Source organism: Lissotriton helveticus, chromosome 10 (genome assembly GCF_964261635.1).
Source record: "Lissotriton helveticus chromosome 10, aLisHel1.1, whole genome shotgun sequence".
Classification (NCBI taxonomy): Eukaryota; Metazoa; Chordata; class Amphibia; order Caudata; family Salamandridae; genus Lissotriton; species Lissotriton helveticus.
In genome coordinates, this window is record NC_136071.1 from 167911949 (window position 1) to 167937030 (window position 25082).

General features: G+C 43.9%; 1 protein-coding gene across 1 annotated transcript in view; it reads right to left on the reverse strand.

Moving 5' to 3' along the window:
• LOC144786060 (cytochrome P450 3A21-like) overlaps window positions 1-25082 on the reverse strand; it is a 261578-nt gene that overhangs the window by 229485 nt on the left and 7011 nt on the right. The window contains exon 2 of the mRNA XM_078665005.1: window positions 1827-1920. Within this exon, the coding sequence (XP_078521131.1) occupies window positions 1827-1920 (94 nt within the window). The remainder of the gene's footprint in view (window positions 1-1826; window positions 1921-25082) is intronic.

Consider the following 25082-nt stretch of genomic DNA (forward strand, 5'->3'; position numbering starts at 1 on the left):
TGTTGCAAGGTATCACAGCTATTATGCACTTCTACAACTTAAGTTAATGTAAGCCAGCATTCAAGGTTTTTCCTAGTGGAAAAAGGGAATGGATTAGAGAGGGAGAGCGAGACAGCTCGACACTACCACACAGCAGTTCAAATAAGTAGAGTTCCATTTCTTAATCTCAACAGTATCATTGAGTGCTCATTTCTCACTGTTAACAGATATAATTATCACAGATAAGCAAGTGCTGTAGTACTTATGTAACCACATCTCTCCCTTTTGCTGTCTGTGCTCACCATCTTCTGTTCGGCATGGCAGCCTGAACCTAGGGCCACTAAGTGATGGCTCGCCTACAAATGCTTACCTCAAATCTCATCCACTTCTGGTGTGGGCCATTATTGTTTGCCCATTCCACCTCTTGCTCTATGCATGGCCACTCAGGATATCATTGCCATTGGTGTGGCAAGAGTCAAGCTGACCAGTGCTGTGGCTGCCACATGTGTGCTGTCCATTTGTGACCCACCCTTCAATCACCAGCACAGCCAATCCTTTCTCCATGCAGGCACCCCAAAAGGTGTGATAGTATGCCCTATATGTGTGCTGCAGTGGGATTCGAGGATCTACTGCAGGATTCAAGGATCCTGAAATTCAAAGATTGACAGTGGTTTCTATGATCTGCTGTGGAATTTGAGGTAAAGGCAGTCTAAAACAGACATCAACCATGGTGTGACCAGGTGTTTGACTTTCCTCCCTGTAGATGAGAGGAAGCCTGTCCTTGGGCTCTGCTCTTCATCTGGTTGGATTCTGCTATTCTCCTGCATTACTGGCTCTCTAGGAACCAATCTTCAAGTCAGACATCGAGTACATCATCTCAGATCTTTTTCGCTTTTAGAGCATCTTACAACTTCTTCTACAGTGTCACCAAAACAACTTCCTTGAATCGTTGGAACTCTTTGACCTCTTCTAGTGTAGTCTACAGAAGCCTCAGGTTATTGAATAGCTAGGAGAGTTATATTATTTGTTTAGATTGTAACTATACTGTTGGATTCATGAACTACCCCTTGCACCTATGTACTGGAAGTGTGCATCACCTTCTTTGTTGTTCTGTAACAACTGTCTCTTGGGCATGGGCAGCCTTTGTAGAACCTTTATGTTTGATGCCCTAAGTTGTGGAGCTTTCACCTCAGTGTACCGGACATCAGAATAGGTTGAGTGTCATGGCGACTTTCTTAACCTTTGCAAGATAAAGTTACTGTGCCTTCGATGCGTTCAGTGGAAGAAGACTGGTATATTCTATGCTGTTCCTAGAACAACTTCTGACATACAAGTTCAATGTAACTTGAGTCTGATTGACTAAACAAGGGTCAAATATGTCAGATGGATGAATGGTGGAGAACAGGAGCTGAAATGCAGCAAGTACTAAGAGAATAAGAAGAGCTACCTGAAGTGAAACAGAGAGAACCGCCAAGGAGGAAAACAAAAATAAACATGGTGCTGTACGAAGGACAGTGAATGGACTGGCATGTAAGAGGACATAATGTGCAGTTACAGGTGTTGCCAGGCACTCATAGACATCATTTCTTTGCCTGAATACTTGTCTGCCTAGTAGTCGTGGAAGACACACACCTTGACCGGGACACAAAACCACGCAAATTCCTTTGCTCCAGCACACTGGCCCCCAGAAGTTGGGACCGATCCTGTCCTGCATAACTATGTTCACAAAGCTGAGTTCATCTCGTAAGCACATGTACCTTGAATTCCTGACAATTGCAGTGTTGAGGGAGGAGTGATCAATGAAGCAAGGCAATGGAACAGAGAAATCTTAAAGTTTCTGCACTTACATTCCTGTACCCATGGAATGTTCCAATGAATGGAAGGGGCTTAGGTCCATTAATGCCCAGTTTCCTGAATATTCCATGTGTCCAGGTTCCATAGCTGTGGAGGAAAAGAAAACATTTTTCAGAATAAAAAATGACAGCAATAAACATTTCAACCCCCCAAAATACCTTCATTTAGAAAAACTCAAAGTGAAAAATCATGTTAACATTATGTAAGCAAATGCCCATCGCACTTCATTTTTTACAATCTAAAGTCCTGTAGTATTACGCATAACAAATATGTTCATATGATATCACGATTCAGAAAAGGGGGTGGTGATGAACAGAGTGTCTGAAATAAGCAGACCACTCTTTCCCAGTCCAAAGATCAGGGCTTGATCCATCACCGTTTTTTAGCTCACTGCACCATCCCAGCTCAGAACCTGGCTACATGCAAATTAGTCTGTTCCTGTCCCAGTGCATGATGGGAACAGGGCAAACCAAACTACCAAGCCAATTCTTATACTGGGAAGGAAACGAGCTTCCGGGGACCGGTTTCTGGCATTTCAGCCGTCGTCGGCCCGGCTTGCTTGAATCCTGATGGTGCAATGAGCAAGGAACTCACATCTGAGTATACCCTTCCAAGCTTATGGTGGACAAAATGATTCAGAAAAGGGGGTGGTGATGAACAGAGTGTCTGAATTAAGCAGACCACTCTTACCCAGTCCAAAGATCAGGGCTTGATCCATCACTGTTTTTTAGCTCACTGCACCATCCCAGCTCAGAACCTGGCTACATGCAAATTAGTCTGTTCCTGTCCCAGTGCATGATGGGAACAGGGCAAACCAAACTACCAAGCCAATTCTTATACTGGGAAGGAAACAAGCTTCCGGGGACCGGTTTCTGGCATTTCAGCCGTCGTCGGCCCGGCTTGCTTGAATCCTGATGGTGCAATGAGCAAGGGACTCACATCTGAGTATACCCTTCCACGCTTATGGTGGACAAAATGATTCAGAAAAGGGGGTGGTGATGAACAGAGTGTCTGAATTAAGCAGACCACTCTTACCCAGTCCAAAGATCAGGGCTTGATCCATCACCGTTTTTTAGCTCACTGCACCATCCCAGCTCAGAACCTGGCTACATGCAAATTAGTCTGTTCCTGTCACAGCATGAAAGATTGTGCCTGCTAGGACAGAGGTTAGGTGAAGTTGGTTAGTTGTTTCTGTGCTTAGTACATGGATTTGTCACAAGAACTGCTGCTTTTACGTGTCTGAATTAACATTAGGGCTTTGCATGCCTTTTATCACAAGATGCACATTTTCACCAATTTTTTGGTGAGTATAAATGATCTCACTTCCCTTTAGTAACTTCATTCACTCTGAATAAGACAATAAAAGTAGTTAAAACAGGAATACATAGATCTGTCAATTACAAAAAAAAGCATCACATCCAGATCCATAAGTAGGACTAAATTGTGTTGACAATAATCAATTTACACCACTAAAATCCTGAAAAGGACCTCAAATAAAAATTAAAAAGATAAATTAATCTGTAAAATCAGTATTACCTAAAACAATTCCTTCATTGGCAGCCTGCAATAAAACTATACAAACAGCAGTTTTTAACATAAAATACCACAGTGTATTAACACATCAGATAAGCATGTTGCACATAATTTTTAACAGATAAATGAGCATATAGAAAGATTAAAAACATGATAATAATCAAAACAGTGAAACGTGATAAAGTATATTGTGTGTGAGATCAACTTCTCCCAAAGGGAGCACAAAACGCTCAAATGAGATCACACACCTCATCAAATGACTTTCTCAGGCTCAAAGATGAGGCGAGAAAGCAAGCAACAGCTTAAGTTGAATGTGCATCTGGAAGTAAATGTAAATATATTAAAGCAGGCTTCACCTGGACAAAGCGTAAAGGTTTTGTCAGGGGCAATAAAAACATTCCTCGAGGTTTCCCACAAAATCCACCCAAAAACCAAAGCGCAAGAGATCCTGTAGAGAGAAATGATCACAGGTTCTTAGAATTGTGCTCCACACACCGGGTTTAGGAAATGGCGACAACATGTGGAACTGGTTGAACCTAAATCTAATGAGGAGGAGTCCATGATGGGCATTAAAACTACTAAGCAGATAGGGTTCAATGGCGAGACTTGTTACAGTGTAGGACCTCGAGCCAGGGGTTTCTCCAACTCAGTAGCCTTCCCTCTCGGTTGTCTTCCATAATAAAAATGTGCCCGAGTCCATGCAAAATCAATCTTTTAAGATAGAAGAAGGTAACTCAAACATGGAAGGCCTACAAAGTTTGACTAAAGTGTCCTGGATATACATCAGCTGTTCAACTTACCTCCAGCCAACAAGCTCAAGGCAGTTCTTGACTATCTCTCTCAGCCTAGGTGATTTTCTGATAGCACCCAAATATTGATCCACCTAATCAAAGGGCGGGAGGCAATGAGATCCGACAGATAGGGCAGCCCTAATTCTCCATGAACCATAAAACCACCATCACCACCACAGGTGGCTACTGGGAGAGATTTGGCCTTATATCTTAATCACATCCCTTTCGCTTAAGACTGTCTAAATAGTGTGGAGAGCAACATGCGCAGCAGTGTGCACTTATGTACAAAAGTCTCGTCGGGTACCAGTGCCAATTCATACCCATCCAGTTTCTATACAGCATGGTGAATGTTGTTAGCACAGAACAGAAAGCTCACATCCAGTGTCTGCACAGCATAGTGAATGTTGATAGCATTCTGTGCAGCATAGTGAATGTTGCTAGCACAGAACACAAAGCACAAACAAAGTTTCACAGTTCCCTGGATAGATTTTAAGTCGTATACTTGGAGTAGGTGTAACAAAAACAAAACATTAAGCTAGCCATGGGTAACCCAATAATCAGGTTCTAAGGGAGATTATGCTTGTGTAATAAGCATTATGTGCAGGCTTTTTTATTCCCTGCAAAAAAGTGGGTGCTTTGTATTAACCTCTGACTGTGGAAAAGAATGTGGAGACATATAGTCACATTTAATGTTAAATTTGCAGTTTTATCACGATTTGCAGTTCAAGTAAGACAACTACCAATTAGTAGTATTACCACAAAGGATTTGGGAAACTCAAAAAAAACAGAGTAAAGAAATCATTTTTTCTCATTGAGCCAAGTTGGTTCAACACAAGTCCGCAAAGTTGTAAAAAGCTGGCAAATGTAACTTGGCTCAAGTTTGTACATTTGCCCAGTTGTTAGGGTGTTAAGCAGGTTTAGTTTGGCCTAAACAGGTTTCATTTCAACAAGTACTACCTAAGCCAAGTGGTGGTGCATTAATGTGCTAATGCATGCAAACTGAATGTTTACAGGTGTGTACCTGTTACCAAATGAAAAATAATCCTGTTGACCTTCCCATTGCATGTTCAGCTAGATTGTCCTGAAATACTGTGTTCATGTCTTAGTGTGAGTTCTCACGTAACATCAACATCATGACAAGTAGCAAAGAAAGCAGGTACATTGCTCTCTCTCCTCAATAACCACCCATTTTCTGAGTGCAGGGCCAGCACTCTATGCATCATATCTCTAACATTGCATAGATTTATGTGAGTGTGTGTGTTGGTGCGGCCATGTGTGATTTATGTGTGTGATGTGTGTTTTTTGGTGGTCTGTACCGCAGAATGTGGCATGGATGTGTGTCTGTCTGGGCCAGATTGTATGTCTTCTGTTTATATTATTTTATTTAGCAATTTTTATATATTGCAAACTCCACCCAAAGGTATTGGAGCCATGCGCATGAGCACCAGTTACATTACACAAGGTCATCTTTTAGGCCCAGCAAGATGACGTGATTTACCTAGAACCACAGGATGTTGTACAAACCGGCCTCGAACCTGGTTCCCCATTTCCGAAGTAGGCAGCTCTGGTCACAACGTCATATCCTTTCCTGACTTCAAGCATTACAGACAAGTACAAGTGTGTGATTGTGCATAATGGATAATCTATATTTGTAAGTGGAAGTGCAGGACTGAAATCACCTAAAGTTTGTGTAGTAACAAGGTCCACAGCCAGGATGTAGTTTTACATAGACTTATTGAGACCAGTTACATGTAGATGGGTAGTAGAGCTACAGCCCCACCAGGACCAGTCTTCCTGCTGCTCAGCCCATACTCCAACTGACACACTCAAGCATAGCATCCAGGCACCCAAGCATTCCATTCAAGACTCTCACACCAACATTCCATGCATCACATTCACACTGGCTGAGCAGCTAGGGAGTAAGTAACCAGATACATACAACACAGGTTACTACATACCTTCCCTTCTTCTACAAAACAAAAAAATAGCAACCTCCAAGAAGAGGAAGGTTCAAACAAGGAGAAACCCAGGAAATAGAAACATGAAAAAGCAGAGAAAAAGCAAGAAGAATGTGAACCCAAACGTGAAGGGATCATAGCAAAGATACCAGGAAAATCAAGCGTGAGGTTAAGATCGAAGTACAAGAGAAATGACAAGAAAATACAGATAAAATATACATGTGACGCACAAAAAGTACATGCAATAAGAATAAACAATGTAGAGGAGATTCAAAGATAAATATACATAATATATCATTTACCCACCCATCAACCTCCAATAAATTCTTAAAACAAACCAGTAGAAATGGGTGAAGAACATCCAAACTGACTTTCCCCAACATACAGGTGAATAAATGGACCAAAAACATGAAACACTGCACCAAACAAGAACAAAAAAGAAATGGTTAAGGGGGAAGAAATGTTGACTACTAACCATACAGCTGAACAAGCTGGGCTGTTCATTGATAAGTGCTCAGGATCACACACAATGTCACAGAAGCAGGAATAGGCAATCCTTTAGCTCAAAGAAGTACAAGCAGACAGGGGCTGTCTGGTGAAAAGGAGACTAGTGAGGGTGACACGCCTTGTACTTCAGACTGGAGGTTTTCTTCTTAGTTTCTGTAGGTTTCCTTAAGAGATTTCTTGTTTCAGGAGCCTTTTTAAAAATACGCGTAGTTTCATTTCAAGAATCGTCGCCAAAAATCTGTAGTAACAAGGTCCACAGCCAGGATGTAGTTTTACGTACATTTATTGAGACCAGTTACATGTAGATAGGTAGTTGAAATACAGCCCCACCAGGAGCAGTCTTCCGGTTGCTCAGTCCATACTCCAACTGACACACTCAAGCATCCAGGCACCCAAAGCATTCCATTCAAGACTCTCACACCAACATTCCATGCATCACATTCACACTGGCTGAGCAGCTAGGGAGTAAGTAACCAGACACATACAACACAGGTTACTACAGTTTGCTTCTACCATATTCATGGTCATGAGGGTGCGTTTCCATTACCTCTTCGTCCTCTACCCTGTTCCTCTCATTACGAAATGAGGCATTCATGCCAGTCTCAGACAGTATTGTACACAATGCTACACAGAGTAGGCTTTATGTCCATGATTAGATGGCTTGATTATTGATCTCTGTTGCTAGTTCTTTATTGGATGTCTTTCCTTCCTATCCAGTGTTTTTGAAGAGCTTGTTTACTCTTGCTTTTGATTGGCTATGGTTTGTCTTATCCCTCCACTGCTGATGTTTACCTATTTCACTTTTGGTTGTTCCTTACATAATACAATGGACTTTAGCACCTACTTAACTGGGAGTATTTTGCACTACAATAAGCCAAGGAAAAACATGTTTTTTTTTTTTTATAAATCTTAAAAAAGATATAGAATATTTGCAATGTAAGAAACCATCCCCCAATCCTGGTCCCCGGCACATTTGAAGCATTTCTTGAAAACAATGACTCCCCGATTAAGCCATGAGTTGACAAGGCATGCTGCCTTCAAATATCTCACTATAAATCTTTCACCTCTACTATTAAGTTTAAGATCACCCACCAATATGTCAAATTTACTTTGGAGCATAGCATCTGGAGATGTATTATTATGCTGAGACTGGGAATACTCCCTCTAAAAGCATATACAAGTAGTTGGAGTAATCCAGACGAAGATAGTGGGGTCTGCGACAAATGCAATCATTGAACACAGGATTTAATACATGTTTTAGGTTCATGTTATAATAAGGAGGTAGTAGAGTCTAGAAATTGATTTATATTTATAAAACCTATTATTTTTAGATATAACCTCTCCTCTACCACCGACTTGATCACCGAATGAATTTGTTTGTTATAAAGTATTTAAACGTATAAAATCTTTTTTGTTCATGTGTTAAAATGAGTTTTTTAAATATGTGTGTAGAAGAATTCTAATCTAAGGAGAGGAATTATGTATTTAGTATAATTGTTGATCTCGTAAGAGATATAAATCAATAAAATGGAATTGAATTGCTGCTAATTTAATCAACAACAGGAGGATAAAAGGCTGAGCCTCTCACTAGGATACAAACCAGGGAAAGTCAGTTTACACAAAGGTCACTGTAGCTGACACATTAGCGTACTCAGCTACCATATGAAACCAGAAAAGGTATTAAATGCAAGCAGGGCTTAATTTGTGCTGGTGCTTGCCGGTGCTTAGCACCGGCACTTTCTTATCAGGGCCAGGTCTGCACTCTACACACTCATCTGCTGCACGTGGTGGTCACACTCCACTTCTCCAGTCCTGAGTGTGTGTCCGTGTGTGTCCCAGACTAGTAGTGGTGTTGCGGCCGGGCCTTGCGGTTGTGAGACAGAGAGCCGGCTGAGCCAGTTACTTAGATTCCTGAAATCAAATCACACTTAAATGTTTATTGATGGCAGCCGCGGCCCGGGCGGGCCCTTAGTTCGGTGTTGCAGGTGGTGTGCGGGCCGGCGCAGTGGGACACTCTAATTCATCATTGGGTACTGGAATCTGGATTTTGGTTGTTGGGCAGATTTTTTTCTAATTGGCACGCCCCAGCATGCGCGCACCCACCTCCACCACGAGTTAGTCATCCGTTCAACAGACAGTTACTAGCAGGCAGCAGCACCTCCAGGGGCCGCCTAATGGAACCACAAACCAGTCACAGTGCAGTTTCAGTTTGTGTCCTGGCCAAGCCACCAAGTACAGGCAAATTAATTAAGCATGGACAGTATAACTTTAAGTAGTAGCCAGTGGTCATGTTCGACGATGCCAATAAAAGATTAATGAAATCAAATCACTGGATTAAATGTATTGATGGCGGCCGCGGCCCTTAGTTTGGTGTTGTGGGCATGCCGGCGCCGTGGGACACACTAATTCATTTATTTGTGCTGGATTCTGAATCAAGATGTTGGTTCTGCAGGGGGAGGACACAGGCAGGGCAGCAGGCAGCGTGCGCAGATTATTTTCAAATTGTCACGCCCCATCTTACCCGCATGAGCGCACCCCACTCCACCACGAGTCATCTGTTAGTTACTAACAGGAAGCAGCACCTCCATGGGCCCGCCTAATGGAACAAGTCATTCAGTGGCAGTGCAGTTCAAGAGTACAGGTAAAATAAATTAATTAAGTATGGACACTGACAGTATAAGTAATAGTCATGATCGACGATGCCAATAATATACCATGACATCATCACCATGCTAAACCAACGCTTTTTTGGGGGGGGGGAGTGTCGTGGTGGAGTGACCAAAGGTCTCGGTCTGGTCATCAGAAAAGTCATGGATGCATTTATGTTGAAGGCGTGGCGGCCGCGGCCCTTAGTTGGGTGTTGTTGCCGGCCCGGGCTGGATTTGGTTCTATGAATCTGTGGGGGGATGGGGCTGTGCGCTGCAGCGTGGGCAGATTTTTTGAAATTGCGCGTGCATTTGCTGCATTGCCAAGCCCTAGCATACCCGCACGGCCACAACCCTCCACCGAGCCATCGTTCTTCAGCGGCCGTGATTAAGCAGGGCTGGAGTGCCGTGGTTTCTAAAGAACTGGCAACAAGAAACCGGAGCTTTTTGATTTTATTGCACATTTCTAAAAACTAGACACATTCAGTGCACAGAGGCTTGTAGAGGAGTCTGTCTCAATATAGATCCCCAACTTGGGACAAATATTTCAAAAGGATGCATGACTTATTCAGGGTCCCCTGCTCGGTGGCAGCACGAACTAGGAGGACGATATATTTATATATATTATGTAATTCTATCTTCTTTTGTCCTAATCATTTCTTTCTCCGTTGCGCACTCTTCCTCCTCCCAATCTTCTCATCCCCTCTCTCTCTCCTGTTTCATACACCCTCTTTCTGCGATCTTCCAGGACATTTGTTTGCTTTCTGTCTGTCCTAGGATGCTTTCCAACCCCTGCTCCAGGTGGTCGTAATAGCAGGCACAGACTGGCGATGCTAAAATTCCCCTCGCACCCTAGTATCCATCCGCCTCCCACTGTCCTCTGCTCACATCAATTTTTGGACATACCCAAATTTTAGCTGGAAAAATTAGGTGTTCTTCGCAGTGAATACTGAATTTCATCCTCCTGCCTAAGCAGGCTGGTTGTAATTGTGTGACTGTGTGTTGGGGGGACGGGGTAAGCTGTCACACCTCCCAGCACACTCAATAGTATTCAATCAAACCTGCACTCTCACAGCCAGCATGCTCTGGCAGTGGTAGTGTTGACAATCTGGGTGGTAGAGCAGTACATACATGTTGCTTCGTTCTCACACCCAAAGCTGTCACACCCAATGCTCTCTCACCAGGAGAGCTTTTACAGCAAAAGCATTTTCGGGCATCCAATATTATCACAACTTTGGAGTGCTCTTCACCCAGCACACCACTGCCCTAAAACAGTTAAACTTTCTCACACTCAACATGCGCAAAGCTGCAGGCCCGGAACACACACTCTCAGCTCGTCTACGCTGTCCCTTCTAACCCATAGCGGATGTCAAATGAACTCCCAGCCTGTCTCCGCTGTCTATTAGCCAATGGTATGTATTGCATGAACTCTTAGCCCCTCTCTGCTCCTCTCCATGGCTCTTGCTTTCCAACTATGACACAGGACCCCACCCTCCTCCGTTCCACGGCACTGTCTGGAGCTCCGGGCTAAAGTCCCAAGTCTCTTCTGTAATGCACCTTATAACCCGCTTTCACCGCTATCTTCATCTCTCTGATTAATTCCCTTTCTTTCTGCCCGCCAAGCTCTGCCCCACAGCCTTTCTTTTCTGTCCCTTTCAAGAGTGCACCCTCGCCCTGGTCCCCCGTCCCCTCCATCGCACTCCCTCTCCGGAACCTGTAGTGGCTTCGCAGAGTTGCCCAGGGCAGACTGTAATTGCCAGTGAATTCGCAGGCAGGGTTATGTAATACATCCCACAGTTGTGGCTCTTGACTTGTGCTGCTTTCACATCGGTTTAGTACTTTGCATGTCTGATATACCTGCAGAATGAAAGTTGTCCTTTTGCGGTCTGTTCACCTATTACATGTTGTGTTGACTTATGTGAATGCGCTGCTATGAGAACAATGTAAATTTGTCTCTGTTATTTGGACTTTGGACCGGATGTACATTCTTGTGTGTTGTGCTTCCTGTGGTGCATTATGCCCAATTGTACAAGCTGCTATACATTATTTGGAGTCAAAACACACGCTTTAGTCCAAATGACCATTATGTGTTTGAAGATGAGCTTTTGTTGGTGCTCAATTCCAGTTGTTTCCGATAGTTAATGCACTGGAGTTCGGACTGACCTGGTTATCTAAAGTACATATTAATATGGACAGGCAGTACTTAAAAAAACATCCGTAATGGCTTTAAGGAGTACTGCGCCTCCGGTGCACGGTACTCCACAACACCGAACTAATTTAACCCATTAACGTCCGCTGCTAGCATTTCATGACCTCTCCCTGCACTCAACAAAGGCGATCACTAAACCGTGTGTAAATGTCAACAGAACTATGAGATGCCTTTACTAAACCAGATTACAAATGATGTGTCATGTGTATGTGTTTATATAACTGTCTGTAAATCACTATGTGTTTGACCATGCTGGTGTTTTAGTCAGATAAATATTCTGGTCGCTAGTGTACTCTTACGGGTAATCTTCAGAACGAGGGAGTCTACCGTGCTGAGATTGTGAGATTATTGTCAAAGTGATTGGCAGAAAAAATGCATAATCTAGACAGTATCTTCCCCTTAACATAAATTGGGTATAGGTATTAGTAAGGGAAAGCATCACTGTGTCCCAAAATTGGCAGCGTCAGTTTCATCAGGAACTTGTGCTTTCTTTCACTGATTGTTTACTGCCCCAATGGGCTGTCTTTTGATATTTCCACATGCACTCTAGATCATTAACATATGTCTGCGGAATAGGCCTTGCATCACAGGTGGTTGAGTTCACCAAATACTGACAGAATTTAAAAATCAATGGTAATTGCCTCTGGTAGTCATTTACGTGTTATTGTTTTTATGTAGTCACTCACATTGCCTCTTGACACTAGTATTCAAGGCACTTGCGAGTTAGTGATTGGAATCGCATTTGGTAGTTTTGTAGTTATTGTTGTTATATACCACTGGCACAAATTGAGCACAGCAGGCACTGATTCCATTGTATGGACTCCACGTGATACCCCTGGTCTCCAACCAATAAAGCAAGAATGGTTGCTTGAAAATGCACCATTTGTCCACTCTTTTTAAAACTTTTCTCGGGGGGAGAACCCCCTCTAGCTCCCCAAAGATTGTTCAGGTTCGCTCGCTATGCTTGCCACAGTGCAGTACAACGATTGATTTAGACCTCCCCACTTTCAAATGTCACCAGGAAAGTAAAGGTGCAGTGAGTAGCCTCGGCCTCCCGGGCCATAATCCAGATAAGAAAATTACCTCCCAAGTAGTCAGCAGTGCCAATTGAGGAAGTGGTTGGGGCAACTAGAGTAAGTGGGTGGAACCAGTGGTGGAAGTGGGTGGAGCCGAGGGAAGTGGGCGTGGCCTCATATAAAAAATTGAGCACCTTCACTTCATATTTTACAAATTAAGCACTGAATGCAAGGAGTAATATCTGTCGAGAATTCAAAGTAATCTACCAAGAAACTTCAGGAAAAAATGTACAAAAGTGAGTGATGTATGATTCAAGTACAGGTGCACAGTGATGGTGAAAGGAGGGAGGGGTTGTAGAGGATGGAAGACTATCAGCCTGATTCATCATTCTCCCGTTTTGCGAGCCCCTAATAGCGATTCATAAGGAATCGCTATTAAGGACTTGCAAAACGGGATTCATGTAGGAATTGCAAAAAATATTGCGATTCCTACATGTTCCTTATTTGCGATTAGCTAATTGCTAATCGCAAATAAGGAATAACTCCCCATGCATTCCTATGGGCCTACAGGCGATTAGCATCCTTATTGGCGATTAGCAATTAGCTAATCGCAAATAAGGATGCGATTTCAAGGGTGCAGGGGTGTCCAAAGGACACCCTGTAGCACCCCTGTAATGTAATCTACATTGGTGTTGCGCACACACATGTCCAAAGGACATGTGTGTGTGTAACATGCAACTTAGAAAAATGCATTTAAATGCATTTTTCTAAGTTTTTGCTATTTACCACGAGGTCTGACCTCTCGGTAAATAGCGCCCAAAATTGCAAATTCGCAATTTTAAAATGATTCATGAATTGCATTTAAGGAATCTCAAATAGAGATTCCTTAAATGCAATTCTTCGCAAATATGCGAATTCTTTAATAGCGAATTTTGCATTTGGGATAATGAATTCCAAATGCAAAAATTGCACTCGCAAAAGGCAAGATTCTGAGAATCTTGCCCTTTGCAAGTGCAATTTAGCTTGATGAATCAGGCTGTAAGTTCCTGCTTCTTAAAGGCTCAAACGAATGGGCAAAAATCAACTGAACGTGTATATTGTTCTTGGAATAATGGATTGTCCTTTAGAAAATAGGGCATAAGAAATACGACCTATGCTCTTCTTGTTGGTTAATAATCTTGGCATGTTTTATGACCGCTAGAACAGGTTCTCACTGGTCACACACAGCTAGGGTTACTGTAGTTGACTACATCTTCTTTTCACTAACCAAACCAGTACAGCAGTAATAATATTGAACTTGACAAGACACAGCAAGCATTGACAAAGTCAATCAGTCATGGCAATGCGACAGCTATTGACTTTGTCAGCGTCAATGTGTTTCAGCATTGCATGGCCAGTAGGCAGGAGTTTCCCAGGCATTGCAGCACTCAAGCTTCTGCAGCTGCCTCGTCATTACCCCTGTGTGTAACCATAAGGCATACATGACCAAGGCACCCAAAGGAAATTTACAATTTGTCAGAGGACAAACCTGGGGTGTCTACACCCTTTATTATGCTCATGGGATAGAGGGACATAGCCTTAGCCCTGCTTAGATACCTTCCACCATATCCAAGATGGTGGACACTGACAAATGTGCTTCACCTTGCCTCCAAAACCTGAGGGGTGGAGTTGGTAGAGGGGGGCACACCTACTAATCTAACTTATTTTTCCGGCCTGTCTTCCTGTAAAAGGGGTGAGAACAGGAGGGGGCCTACTGCTTCTACCAGGAGAGGCTGGAGTCATGTTCTAAAGGCGGCGAGGCCTTTGAAGCTTTTCTGCCACAGATGGCTCTTCCTGACCAGAGGGAGGTGTTAACACTTCCACCCAGGCCAGGCTTTGTTCTCGACCACTGAGCTCACTGACACTGATCCCATGAGGTCATAACTCTGTCTGATGGTGACAGGCTGGCTTAGACCAGTCAGTGACCACACTAAGGGTTGCTAGGTTTTCAGGAGACCCTTCTAAGGTATCCTCTGTGTGCAATTATTACTAAATCGGACACTGGAATTAGTGCAGGTTTCTTAAAATGAGATGTTTGGTACCAAACGCCCCATAATACAGTAAAGCCATCATGGAGCTGGGGAACTTGCAATGACAAGTGTCCAGCCCATGTACTACATATGGCTTCCCTGTTCACTTACAATATTCAAGAACCAACATGGATATTGCAGGGGCATATCTGCTCATGTAAATATGCCCCTACAGGAGATGTAGTGCACCCTGACTTAGGACTGTAGGGCCTGCTAGAGGGGTGGCTTACCTATATCTCATGCAGTGTCTGTGGGCATGGCACACACGAATGTTCTTCACCAAGCTCCATTAGCATTATTTCTTAGATATATTTAAGTAAGTAGCGGGCATGCAATGTCAGACCTAACAATGCAATTATATGTTTCATTCAGTAAATATTTCTGAGATGGAACCCTGATGAAGGCATTGCCGAAACATTCGTAGAATAACATACCGCCAGTTTCTACATACAGTGTTTATTCATTGCCACAATGTTGGGTTGCAACTAAGGTCTTGAGTGTTAAATCATCTGTTGCAGATTACGCATCACTTGTGCTAGGTATCTATACCTATGTACATGAAAATGTGTGACAATAATTCCCAATGGAATTACTGAAAGATTAAAAACAATGATTTGTATCCAATCTATATTAGAGATCCACATAAATTAAGAAAATAAGAGAAAAATATATGTTTTTTTGTATGACTGTATTTAATAAATATTTATTTTTGAATATATGTTTGATTCAATACAATTGCCTATTGATTGATTTGAAATTGTTATGCCCGCATAAATCATAAACCACTTTGGCCAGGTGTTGCTTACCATTTGCTGTTGTATTATATGCCCATAAATTGGGCACTATGATTTGTTTCTTCTTGTCAGGAAGATCATAAATAAAGTTTTTAAAAAAATATACTACATGTCTACTAATTACTAACTGTAAGAAATTTGATTGTTGGCTGGCTGGGGTGGGAGCCCTAATCGAGCAGCAACCACAATCCTTTTTGGGGGGAGGCACAAGCCAGCCCTAAACTAACCTCTGTTCAGCTCTCTGGTAGTTTGGAACAGAGCACTCAGGCTTAATCCAAAGACAATGTGTAAAGTATTTGTGCAACACTTCAAACAGTACTGAAGTGAAAAACACCACAGGATCATACACCAATGTAGAAAAACATAACTTCTTTAATAAATAAAGCATGTCCATAACAACCAGAATCCAATCACTTATGCCGGAGATATTTAATATGAAAGTTTTTAGAGAAAATAGCACCAAGGAGCACATAGCGCCAACTTTGGTTATATAGTCGGGACAGAGTCACAAGATGTGGCGAAGGCTGCAGTACTAGGTTCTGCATCATCGTCGAGGATCCTGTCGATGAGTGTTTGAGATGCGAATGCCAGCATCGAGGATGTGTCGTACAGTCGAGATGATAGGTCGGTTCTAAATAGGTGTGAGGCTGTGATGTGGAGTCTGGTATGGTTGTCAAGGATGCCAGAGACGCGGGATGCGAGGACCTGCACTAAGAATGCTTTTTGTGGCATCGGTTACAGACAGTCGGGGAGGCAATGCGGATGTTTCCAACAGGTCCAATCCACACAGCTGCAGCAATGCATCCGTTTTGCTCGGGGATTTGTGCTACAAAGCAGTAGAGATGCATTGGTTCTGCCAGATCCACAGAGGCTGACAAAGCACCTTTAACCACATGAGCGCTAGCGAAATTCCGCTCCTGTGCTCATGTTTTAAAAAACCCATTATTCATGACGAGCTGGGCTCGTCATGAGCGTGCGAGGAGGCTACCTCATGACGAGCCCAGCTCGTCATGAGCGTCGAAGGGGTTAAGCTCAAGGGTCCAAGACTGGGATGACAGGTGTTGGCAGGGTAGACTCACAGATGGCTAGGTGCAGGTGCAAGGCTGTCGGAGCCTGTTGTGCCCTTGAGGCTTCAGATCAAGGAGGCCAGCCAACTAGACCCTTGTGGTCACTCTGGGCTACTGGGTTCAAGTGATGCAGGTCCAGTCCGTCTCACCCAGGCAAGAGGGCAACAGGTCACCTCAGCAGAGCAGCAGTTATTCTGAGCAGCAGTCCAACAGAGTGGTCAGCAGCACAGCAGTCCTTCTTCCTGGCAGAGCATATACAGGTCCAGAAGTGTACTGAAGAGTTGGTGTCTGAGTTCTAGCATCTATGACCAGTTGTGCCTTTGAAGTGGGCAGAAGCTACTAGAAGCATGCATTTGGAGTGAAAATGAGTCCTGTCTTCTTGGTTATTGCTTCAGACTTACTACAAGGTGTATAGAGCCCTTTGTGTGTAGCCAGAATACAGCCTATTCAAGTATAAGTGGGCCTGGGCCCAACTCCTCCCTCCCACCCTGCCAGTGATGGCCCATCAAGTCACACCTAAGCTCCCCATTGTGTATGGCTGTCTAGGGGGAAGACACAAAGCCTAACTATCAACTACATTACATAAAAGGGTACACCCAAAAGTACTGGGACCTGGGTAATCAATGTTGCAGGGAAAGTAGTCCCAGTACATTCATTTAGAGCAAACAATGAAGAGTTGTCGTCACATTTATGCTTTAATGATGATGTGATTTAATAACATCTCTCACTAACCAGTAGAACATTTGTTTTGTTTATTCATTACTCAGAATTGTCTGTTTGGTCTAAATGTATATACTGGGACTACTTTCCCTGTAACTATCAACTACATCCAATCATGTGACCCATGCCAGGCTGCACTGGGCCAGGGAGAGACTAATTTGCATATAGCCAGGTTCTGAGCTGGGATGGGGCAGTGAGCTAAATAACGGTGATGGATCAAGCCCTGATCTTTGGACTGGGTAAGAGTGGTCTGCTTAATTCAGACACTCTGTTCATCACCACCCCCTTTTCTGAATCGTTTTTGGCCACTATAGGTGTGGCAGGGTATACTCAGACATGAGTCCCTTGCTCACTGCTCCATCAGGATTCAAGCAAGCCGGGCCGACGACGGCTAAAAATGCCAGAAACCGGTCCCCGGAAGCTTGTCTCCTTTCTGGTGAAGAATTGGCTTGGTAGTTTGGTCTGCCCTGTTCCCATGATGCACTGGGCCAGGGACAGACTAATTTGCATATAGCCAGGTTCTGAGCTGGGATGGGGCAGTGAGCTAAATAACGGTGATGGATCAAGCCCTGATCTTTGGACTGGGTAAGAGTGGTCTGCTTAATTCAGACACTCTGTTCATCACCACCCCCTTTTCTGAATCGTTTTTGGCCACTATAGGTGTGGCAGGGTATACTCAGACATGAGTCCCTTGCTCACTGCTCCATCAGGATTCATAGCAAGCCGGGCCGACGACGGCTGAAATGCCAGAAACCGGTCCCCGGAAGCTTGTCTCCTTTCTGGTGAAGAATTGGCTTGGTAGTTTGGTCTGCCCTGTTCCCATGATGCACTGGGCCAGGGACAGACTAATTTGCATATAGCCAGGTTCTGAGCTGGGATGGGGCAGTGAGCTAAATAACGGTGATGGATCAAGCCCTGATCTTTGGACTGGGTAAGAGTGGTCTGCTTAATTCAGACACTCTGTTCATCACCACCCCCTTTTCTGAATCGTTTTTGGCCACTATAGGTGTGGCAGGATATACTCAGACATGAGTCCCTTGCTCACTGCTCCATCAGGATTCTAGCTAGCCGGCCCGACGACGGCAGAAATGCCAGAAACCGGTCCCCGGAAGCTTGTCTCCTTTCTGGTGAAGAATTGGCTTGGTAGTTTGGTCTGCCCTGTTCCCATGATGCACTGGGCCAGGGACAGACTAATTTGCATATAGCCAGGTTCTGAGCTGGGATGGGGCAGTGAGCTAAATAACGGTGATGGATCAAGCCCTGATCTTTGGACTGGGTAAGAGTGGTCTGCTTAATTCAGACACTCTGTTCATCACCACCCCCTTTTCTGAATCGTTTTTGGCCACTATAGGTGTGGCAGGGTATACTCAGACATGAGTCCCTTGCTCACTGCTCCATCAGGATTCAAGCAAGCCGGGCAGACGACGGCTGAAATGCCAGAAACCGGTCCCCGGAAGCTTGTCTCCTTTCTGGTGAAGAATTGGCTTGGTAGTTTGGTCTGCCCTGTTCCCATGATGCACTGGGCCAGGGACAGACTAATTTGCATATAGCCAGGTTCTGAGCTGGGATGGGGCAGTGAGCTAAATAACGGTGATGGATCAAGCCCTGATCTTTGGACTGGGTAAGAGTGGTCTGCTTAATTCAGACACTCTGTTCATCACCACCCCCTTTTCTGAACCATGCCAGGCTACAGGCACCAAATGGCTATGGCAGGAAAAGGCCAACTTTATAAATGTGGCATTTTCAAAATTGTAATTTAAAATCTGACTTCTCCATATGTTAGGGGTTTTCACTATAATTCCAAAGACACTCAGCATGAGATGGTTACCTGCTCCCATTTGGAAATTACATCTTACTAAATGTAATAAGGTAACTCAAATGCTATCCCATGGGAAAGACAGGCCCTGCAGTAGTGAAAATCAAATGTAAGAGATTGTCCCTAACAGGACATGTAAAACCTAAAGGTACATGCCATGCTTTTTTAATACTTTGCAACCTGACTCTGGGCTGTCCAGGGCCTACTCTAGTGGTGACTTATATGTATTAAAAAGTAAGGTTGGGACTGGCAAAAGGTTTATTTTACCAGGTCAAAATAGCAGTTTAAAACTGTACACACATAGGCTGCATTAGCAAGCCTGAGTCACGTTTAAAGTGTTACTTAAGTGGGTGGCATAATCAGTGCTGCAGGGCCACTAGTTGTATACAAACTTGGTGTCTAGTTGCTTTAGTAATTCAAAATTATTAACAGTTATTAACAATGCTACTAGTAGCATTTAATTTGCAGGCCCTTGGCACTGGTAGTGCCACTTTTCTAAGGACATACAAGTAAATTAAATATGCCACTTGGGCATGAGCTAATCTAACATGTTTTAGGGAGAGAGCTCAAGCACATTAGCCCTGGTTAGCATTGGTAAAGTAAGCACAGTCCTGAGGTCAGCAAACATGAAGTCCACAAAACAGAAGGCCTTAAGGGAAAAGGTTAGGAGGAAAGCCATGCCAAGGATGCCAGGTCTAAAACTATATCTTCTACCTCACAATCAAAGATTCTTTTGGACTTAGATCGTGCTACTCCTTTATTTTTAGCGAACCAGTCAGAATTACTGTTACTATACTGAGTATCCTGCCTTACTATTCAGCTGGGATCTTAAAAGTACTATAACTCTACAAGGTAATATCTACAAGGCCCAGTTTCAAGCTTAATGACATTGAGCAAGAGCAGTTAAAAAAGCCGTAGGAAAAAATATTTAGAAATTACTTTTTGCATCATTTGAGAACAGCAGAAAATAGGCTGTTTCATTGTATAGTTGGGTAATATTATATATGCTTGCACTACCTTATATTGAATCTAATTTAGATTCAACTGTTAAATGGATTTTTTTGTTACCTCCTCTATATTCCACTGTGGTTTTACGAGAAAGGGTAATAAACAAGTTGACGACTTCACACAAAGTATACCAAAACTATTGAACATATAACATATAACATATAACATATTTTTCTCCCAGATTAATTACGGAAAGACTAAGATTACTTACACATATTTCTAAATACAGCAACCGGGCACATGTCAACACTAGCCAGTATGGCTCACAATTTGGTGGGTCACCTTTGTTCTGGAATGCCTTCTTCCCATACGTCATCAATGTAACAAAAAAGTGTGTTCCTCCATCATTGCAAATGTATTGGAATCCTTCAACCTCTGATGACCAATTGCAATTGTTCTGGCACAGTGAGCTTTTCCAGGATTGGCTATTGCAACAGTCTCTATAAATTCCTCCATTTCAAAACACTGGAAAACCTATTTTTGATCCGCAAAAAAATACAGTATGCCTCATTCTTCTGTTCTAAAGATCAGACTGTATATCACCTACCCTAAACCCCTCCATTTAGGGGGGTCTAGAGTTTTGAGTGTAAACCCTGTACAGTCCACACTGTGTGGTCTAGTCATGAACTGCATTTTATAATATGTAAAGTAGTACTACCCAAATACAGGTAAATGCTTTTTACAAACCTACAGCCAGGCTTCAATCTCCACTGTGTTTTTTCTGTGTGGAGAACTCTGCCACACTGATGGAGATACCTACAGTTGTAGGTATACATTTTAGTAGTAACGGTGAGAGGTCCAAGTGGGGACATGGCTGAAGAATATGGAGTACTTAATGGGAGGAGTTTATGGTTGGACTTGCCAATACAACCATACTCCCACAAAAGAGTAAGACTTCTACTTTTCACATACTGCACTTTTAAAGTTACAACAACACTAATGGTGTGAAACTAGGCTCAAATGTACTCTAATCCAGCCTTTCAGTAAGTCAAATAGCACACCTGGCCACTAACCAGTACAGCAACACACTCCTACAGAAAACAGTGGAGGCAGGGAAATAAATGATAACCCCACGGGATCTAATGTCAAATTATTTACATTATTTTTACAATTAAATTGCACATATATATTTATACACACACACACACACACATATATGTATATATATTTTTTTACACCAACTCCTCGAAGTTTCACGAAGGAAAACAAAGCCTTGTGCGGTTTTGAAATTATGTATTCTTTTCAGCCACTTGTCAAACGCGTTTTGAGTTTGTTGCACCCTTGTTCACCGACGTCGGTGGCGGAGTGAGCTAAAGAATGATGATGGATTAAACCCAGATCAGTTGACTGGGGGTGAGTGCTTGCATTGTTCAACACTCCGTCCATCATCCCCTTTGGTTTTACTTTGTTCGCCCTAAGTTGGTAGGGTATGCCCAGGCGTGGGTCCCTTGCTCACTTTGCCACTGGATTCAAGCTAGCCTGGCTGATGACGACTGATTAGCCAGAAACCAATCCCAGGATGCTTGTTTCCGGTCCAGGGAAGACATGGCTTGGCAGTTCAGACTGGACTGTTCACATGAGGCACAGGGTCAGACTGATTTGCATATGGCCATGTCTGAACTGGGGTGGCGCAGTGAGCTAAAGAATGATGATGGATTAAACCCAGATCAGTTGACTGGGGGTGAGTGCTTGCATTGTTCAACACTCCGTCCATCATCCCCTTTGGTTTTGCTGTGTTGATGGGAACATCATGTGACAATTACCACAAGCTTCTATTCCTCATAGCATTCAATTCACATGGGATTATGAAGTCTTCTATTCTAAAGCTCTGCCTCCACACCCAACAAATTGGGTGGTTGTTAAAACCTGAGTCGGGTCGGGGACAATCGATATTTGCCCGGCGGTATTGCCTCTGTGACCCTCTAGTTATTTAATCAATGAAGAGGCAGGCGCTGGAGACTGGAAAGCAGGAAACAAGGTTTTTATTTTCTCCGGAGGAGAACACAACGAAACGGACAGAAGGTATCGTTCTGAGGTGCTCTAGATACATTTCTGAGGCCTGGCCTCTTATACACTGTTTTATGACTTTATTGTAGATTACACATTCATGTTAAAAGCTTTGATGTATGAAAAAGACATTCCCGGAACTCCCCTTTGGGCCCGTTCCCACACACATTTACAGTTGAAGTCCCCACCCTAGTCACAACAGGTGATGAGTATCACGCAGCTGGATATTCCGCCGATTCACGGAATGTGGGGGGTTTGATCGGATCTCATGGAGTGGGGGCTTTGATCAACCCGGGGATCCTTTGATGGGGGAAGCTTTCTATTGTACGGGGAGGGGCAAGGAATGGTATCGGCAGAGCTGGGTGTCGGCCTGGGAACGGGGAAGACAAAACGGGCACACGGGGAAAAAAGGGGGTTTGCATCTAAGGGCCGGAGATCATGAAAGGGAAGCAGGGAGGTGTCGCGCTGGGAACAGGATGAGGGCCTGGGGCAGAGCAGCGCCGAAGAGGGGTTTATGACTCAAGGCAGGTGCAAGCAGGGGGTGGTCAGCGTGCAGGCTTAGTGAAGGCGAAGGGCTATGTCAGGGGCCAGCGGCATGCAAAAGGGTTCGTTCTGATCGGGGCATCTTAAAAAAATGGCGGGCGCGCACGACAAAAGTGTGGCATCAGGGGAAAAGGCAAGATGGCGCAGATAATGTTCACCAAAACGTACTAATTTTCAACAGTCCTCCCTTTAACATATTCAAGACATCTTGCTGGTTCATTTTCTACTCGGTTCTATTGTGGTGGGCTTGAGAAAGAAAACGGTAGGAACCTTAGATGAAAAGAGTTGTAAGCAATACATTTTAACATTTCTAGTTTTTAGGAGGTGGGCCTATTTGATAAACTTTGATCAATTTGTTTAGCAGGAAAGTCATAGGAATGCAATACAAAAACGATTCTGTAGCGAGAGCAGCAAGCATATTTCATACTGGCAGGTTATTACATATATATCAGGTTCGGATTGGAGCATGATCAATACAATGGCGGCTGGGAGAGAAATGAGGTCTAGCAGAAACGGCGATTGGGGATGTCAAATGTTCGAAGTTTAACGAGTTCTCATCATTCTTTGTTGCCTTTCGTTGGCGCTGTTGAGCACCGGCGGTGGAGCTACAAGTCCAGCTCTGTTCTAAGTTCTGCGTTGCAGGGCACGACCCTTTCCTCGCGTTTCTGGTCGGAAAGGTCCTTTTCGCCCTGTGTCCTTTGAGGTGATTGTCAGAAAGTTCAGATGGAAGAAGAGCGTACAAAACAGTCCATAGGGTAGGTCAGAGGAAAAGGGGGATGGAGCAAGGCCAAATTAGGAACAAACTAGGGGAACGAGAGACTTCAAATAGGCGGGCGTGTGACCGAATTCAGAGAGCGGGGACTTGTCGACAGACACTGGACATCGAGCAGGGGCATCAGGTCGACCCTTTCTTCTCATGTTGTCGAAAACAGTGCCTCGTCCGGCAGCTCTTTTCTGTCGTGGTCTCGCCTTGGCTAATGTCGCAGGTGTTCCTTAGTCTGCAGTCAGGCCTCGTGCTCCCACATCCGGTCCTTCTCTCCTCCAACAGCAGTACCCTTAAACATGTTTGAAAAGACAGTCTTTAGAGAATTTGCAGATGAAGATAATCAAAAAGTCTATTTCTCTCCCAGCTCCAGGCAAAGAATGAAAAATGCCCGTTATAGTAGTGTTCACAACTGGCATATGAATGACCGGTGACGGGCCTGTTGGATTTACTATGACTTTCCTTTACAATTATTTATTACAGTCACGACAGTTCATCTGATGGTGACCCACCTTCGTGAGACGAACCTGGCAAAGATATGCCGTTCTCTAGAGTTTTACATTTACAAAGGGTACTGTGAGTCGTCAACATGGTACTACACAGGTATTTTGCTGAGAGACGAACATGGCTAAACATTTCCTTTCTATCGATGCATCCTGCCTTTCAACTACTACGGGGTTCATTTCGATGATTTCTTTACCTTGGACTAGTCTGTTAACCTTGTAAAACATCACTCTGGATCCTACGTAACCTTTTACAGCCCGATTACTTAATTAGGAAGGACAGGGGTTTTATGGGGAACAACCAGGGACATAGGAAACTTGTGGTAAGGGCATAAATCGACCCATCTCTCACAACCGGAAATGAGGGGTAGTTTCATAATTCCAGTTTTTGGGCGGCTGATACAGGGGAGGTAACAGGGGTGATCATTTTTCCGGTTTGGGTATTGCGACAATTCGGGGAGGGGAGGGTCGCGTATTCTGAGGTCCTTGTTTTATACCATAGGAGCCGTTGACAGGTAGTTCCCTTATTTCGGGTCAGATTAGGGAACCTCTGTCGTCTTACCTGTCCTTTCCCTTACGGCCCAACCTCGGTTCATTGACTTCTAGCGGAAAAGGAGAGGTAATGACGCGGCCTCAGGGTGATTGTATTAAAGACAAGTTTTTGTGCAAATACTGACGGTATTTGAAGCCAATTAGGTGGTGTGCTAGGGGTGGCAGTCTGCCAATTTCGGGGCTAATCACTCGGAAGAGTGGGAGTGCAAAAATAGAGGGAGAGAGAGAGAGAGAGAGAGAGAGAGAGAGAGAGAGAGAGAGAGAGAGAGAGAGAGAGAGAGAGAGAGAGAGAGAGAGAGAGAGAGAGAGAGAGAGAGAGTGCAACGGCAGGCTAAATAGTACACATGCAACAGAGAGGGTGGCAGTGTATTCAAGAAAGGCTATTTAGTGCATTACACAGTAAAGGGCATTCACGGGTCTGCGTTAGAATCTTGTAATCATGCAGTTTGAGCATTAGACAGGGTAGAGGGGACGTGCCTTGAGAAAAAGGAAAGAAGAAAGGAGGTACCATTTTGTCGCACTTCTCGCATTCTCGGTCCTTCGACCAGTTGGGTCGACGCCTCAGTCACACACACACATTCCCTCATAGTTTCGCATCATACGTGACATGGGTTCATTCGTCCGGTCTGGTTTAAGGGTGATCACTTTTTATCAGGTTGTGCTAATTTTCCGGGTTTGTTCGATACGTGAGTAGTTTGCAGGCGTGCTTAGACACCACCTTGCGGCGCTAGTCCGCTTCGTGTATTAG